This window comes from Eimeria acervulina, genomic scaffold, assembly GCF_000499425.1.
Source record: "Eimeria acervulina Houghton genomic scaffold, Eah_scaff83, whole genome shotgun sequence".
Classification (NCBI taxonomy): Eukaryota; Apicomplexa; class Conoidasida; order Eucoccidiorida; family Eimeriidae; genus Eimeria; species Eimeria acervulina.
The window spans coordinates 63122-65621 of record NW_013549576.1 but is presented as its reverse complement, the minus strand read 5'-3'; the positions used below and the strand labels follow the sequence as shown (position 1 = coordinate 65621).

Below are 2500 nucleotides of genomic sequence, written 5' to 3'. Positions count from 1 at the left end.
TTGGAGGACCCACAGAAGCTTCCCTTTCGTCAGGCAGCTGCTTTTGCTGCTGCTGCTGCTGCTGCTGCACTGCTGCAACGCTGCAGGGTGGATGTACACATCGAGACCTTTCAAGGAGACACCAGGAGGAAGTTGCTGCTGCAGCAGCTCAAGTTGTCGTCGTTGTTGTTGCTGCTTCTGCCTTTGCTGCTCTTGTCCTCTTGCGAGTAGCAGCAGCAGCAGAGCCTCTGTTGGGTTCCTGGATCGTGCTGCTGCTGCTGCTGCTGTGGTCGAGCGACGCTGCTGCCGCTGCAGCAACAGCAACAATTCCTCCTGCAGCGACTGCTGCTGCACACTAAGCAGCGTTTGCTGCGTCTCAGCGGCTTCAGCAGTAGCAGCAGCAGGTACAGGAGCAGCAGCAGCAGCAGCAGCAGCAGCCTGGATGGCCCCAGGAAGCCGCAAGGAGACTCTCCAGCCTGTTGCTGCTGCTTCTGCATGCAGTATGCGGAGCCGCGGCGATAGAATTCGCTTGGACGCTTCCTTACGCTGCTGCTGCTGCTGCTGCTGTTGTTGCTGCTGCTGCTGTTCGGGGCGGTCCAAAGCTGCGCACAGGGGGTGGTGCCAGCAGCAGCAGGCAGCAGCAGCAGCAGCACCAACAGCATTAGGATCGACAAAAGTCGGCACCGGAGGCGTTGCTGCAGCAGCAGCCGGAGACTCTGCTGCTGCTGCAACAGCAGCAAGTGCATGCTGCAGCGGCTGCAGCGTCGTATAACAGCACAACGCCCACGGCAGGGGATGCTGAAACCGCAGCCGTCGCAGCAGCAGTGGGATCTGCAGCAGCAGCAGCAGCAGCAGCAGCAAAACCACGTAGGTGCGCACGGGAAAGCGGAGGAGGAAAAGGTTGAGTTGGTTGTAGCAGCAGCAGCAACAGCAACAGCAACAGCAACAGCAGCAGCACGAAGACATGCAACGCTGCTACGTACATCCTGCGGGCGGAGCGGGTCAGGAGAAGACTGCAGCAGCAGCCCCCCACCACTGCTGCTGCTGCTGCTGTCGTCTATCACGAGCAGCTGCAGCACATCCGGGACCTGCAGCAGCACCGCCCTGAGTGCTGCAGCGTCTGCCATAACAAACGGGCGACCCAGCTGCTGAGTTGCTGCTTCCTGCATGCAGCAACAACCACAACACGCGCTGCTGCTGCTGCTGCTAGAACACTCGTTTCAGCTATAGGTGGTTAGCAGCAGCAGCTGCTGCTGTTGTTTAGGCTGCAATTGCTGCGGCTTTCAGCTTATTTGCTGCTTCAGTCACAGCTACGATTAAAGTATTGTTGGTGTTGCTGCTGCTGTTGCTGCTGTTGCTGCTGCTGCTGCTGCTGACGCCACAGCTGAGGGCTCCTCACCTGCAATAGCTCCAGGCACATCGCACCCCGCTCCAGCTGCTGCTGCAGCGGCTGCAGCAGCAGCGGCAGCCCTTGCTGCTGCATCCGCAGGAGAGGGAGGGAGAGAGGAAATTCGAGGTGTACGTACACCTGAAAAAGGCCTGCGTCTGCCAGCTGCTCACCCATCACCTTCAGCAGCAGCAACAGCAGCAGCAACAGCAGCAGCGGGAACAGCAGCAGCAGCAACAGCAACAACGGCAGCAACAACAGCAGGAGCAAAAACAAAATACAAAATGAGGTGGATGGGCTGCAGCAGCAAGAGTTCTCCAGCAAGTGCAGCGGGAGCAGACGAGAAAGCTGTTGCATGCTGCTGCTGCTGCTACTGCTGCTGCTGCTTGTGTGTCTGCTGCAGCAGCAGCAGCAGCAAAAAGGAGCTCAGCAGCAGCATGGATTGACGTACTGCTAGAAGGCCAAGGAGACAAAAGCACTCCCAACTCGCCGCTCTTGCGAGGCTGTCCTGCGTGCTGCTGCTGCTGCTGTTGCTGCTGCTGCTGCTGCTGTTGCTGCTGTTGTGCGTTGTGAATTCGATTCCGTACATCAAGCACCACTCCTCTATAGAAGCAGGAGGATCAGCAGCATCAGGAGCAGCATCAGCAGATGCTATCGCTGCTGCTGCTGCTGCTGTTTCTTCTCCTGTTGCTGAAGACGCTTGATCTGCAGCAGCACCAGCAGCAGCAGGTCGGGGCCTTCGTTGGTGCAGCATTGCATGCGGCAGCCTAGGATCCATGAGTTTGCTGCAGCTGGAGCTGCATATACACCCGAAATAAGGCAGCAGCAAAATCCATTCTGCTGCGTCTGCAACAACAAGACAGTGCCGTCTGTCGCTCAGCCACTCCTCAACTGCAGCAGGGAAACGTAGCGTTACACTGCTGCTGTTGCTGCTGCTGTTGCTGCTGCTGGTGCTCTCCTGCCTCACAGCAGGGACGACGAAGCAGCCGTCAACAGGCGAAACGAGCAGCAAAGCAACTGGTACGGCTGCAGCACGACTTGCTGCTGCTGCTGCTGCTGCATGCCCTTCTGCCTGGCGATCTCTTGCTCCTGTAGCTCCTGCTCCTTCCTGAGAGGCAGCAGCAGCAGCAGCAG

At 58.5% G+C, this 2500-nt stretch overlaps 1 protein-coding gene across 1 annotated transcript in view; it reads right to left on the bottom strand.

Moving 5' to 3' along the window:
- The window catches only part of EAH_00014280 (DNA polymerase, putative), a gene marked incomplete at both ends in the record, with an annotated part of 15000 nt that overhangs the window by 4508 nt on the left and 7992 nt on the right, over positions 1–2500 (bottom strand). The window contains 5 exons of the mRNA XM_013394310.1: positions 1–735; positions 963–1142; positions 1379–1531; positions 1818–2163; positions 2334–2474. The exon at positions 1–735 is cut by the window's left edge and continues 579 nt beyond it. Of these exons, the coding sequence (XP_013249764.1) occupies positions 1–735; positions 963–1142; positions 1379–1531; positions 1818–2163; positions 2334–2474 (1555 nt within the window). The remainder of the gene's footprint in view (positions 736–962; positions 1143–1378; positions 1532–1817; positions 2164–2333; positions 2475–2500) is intronic.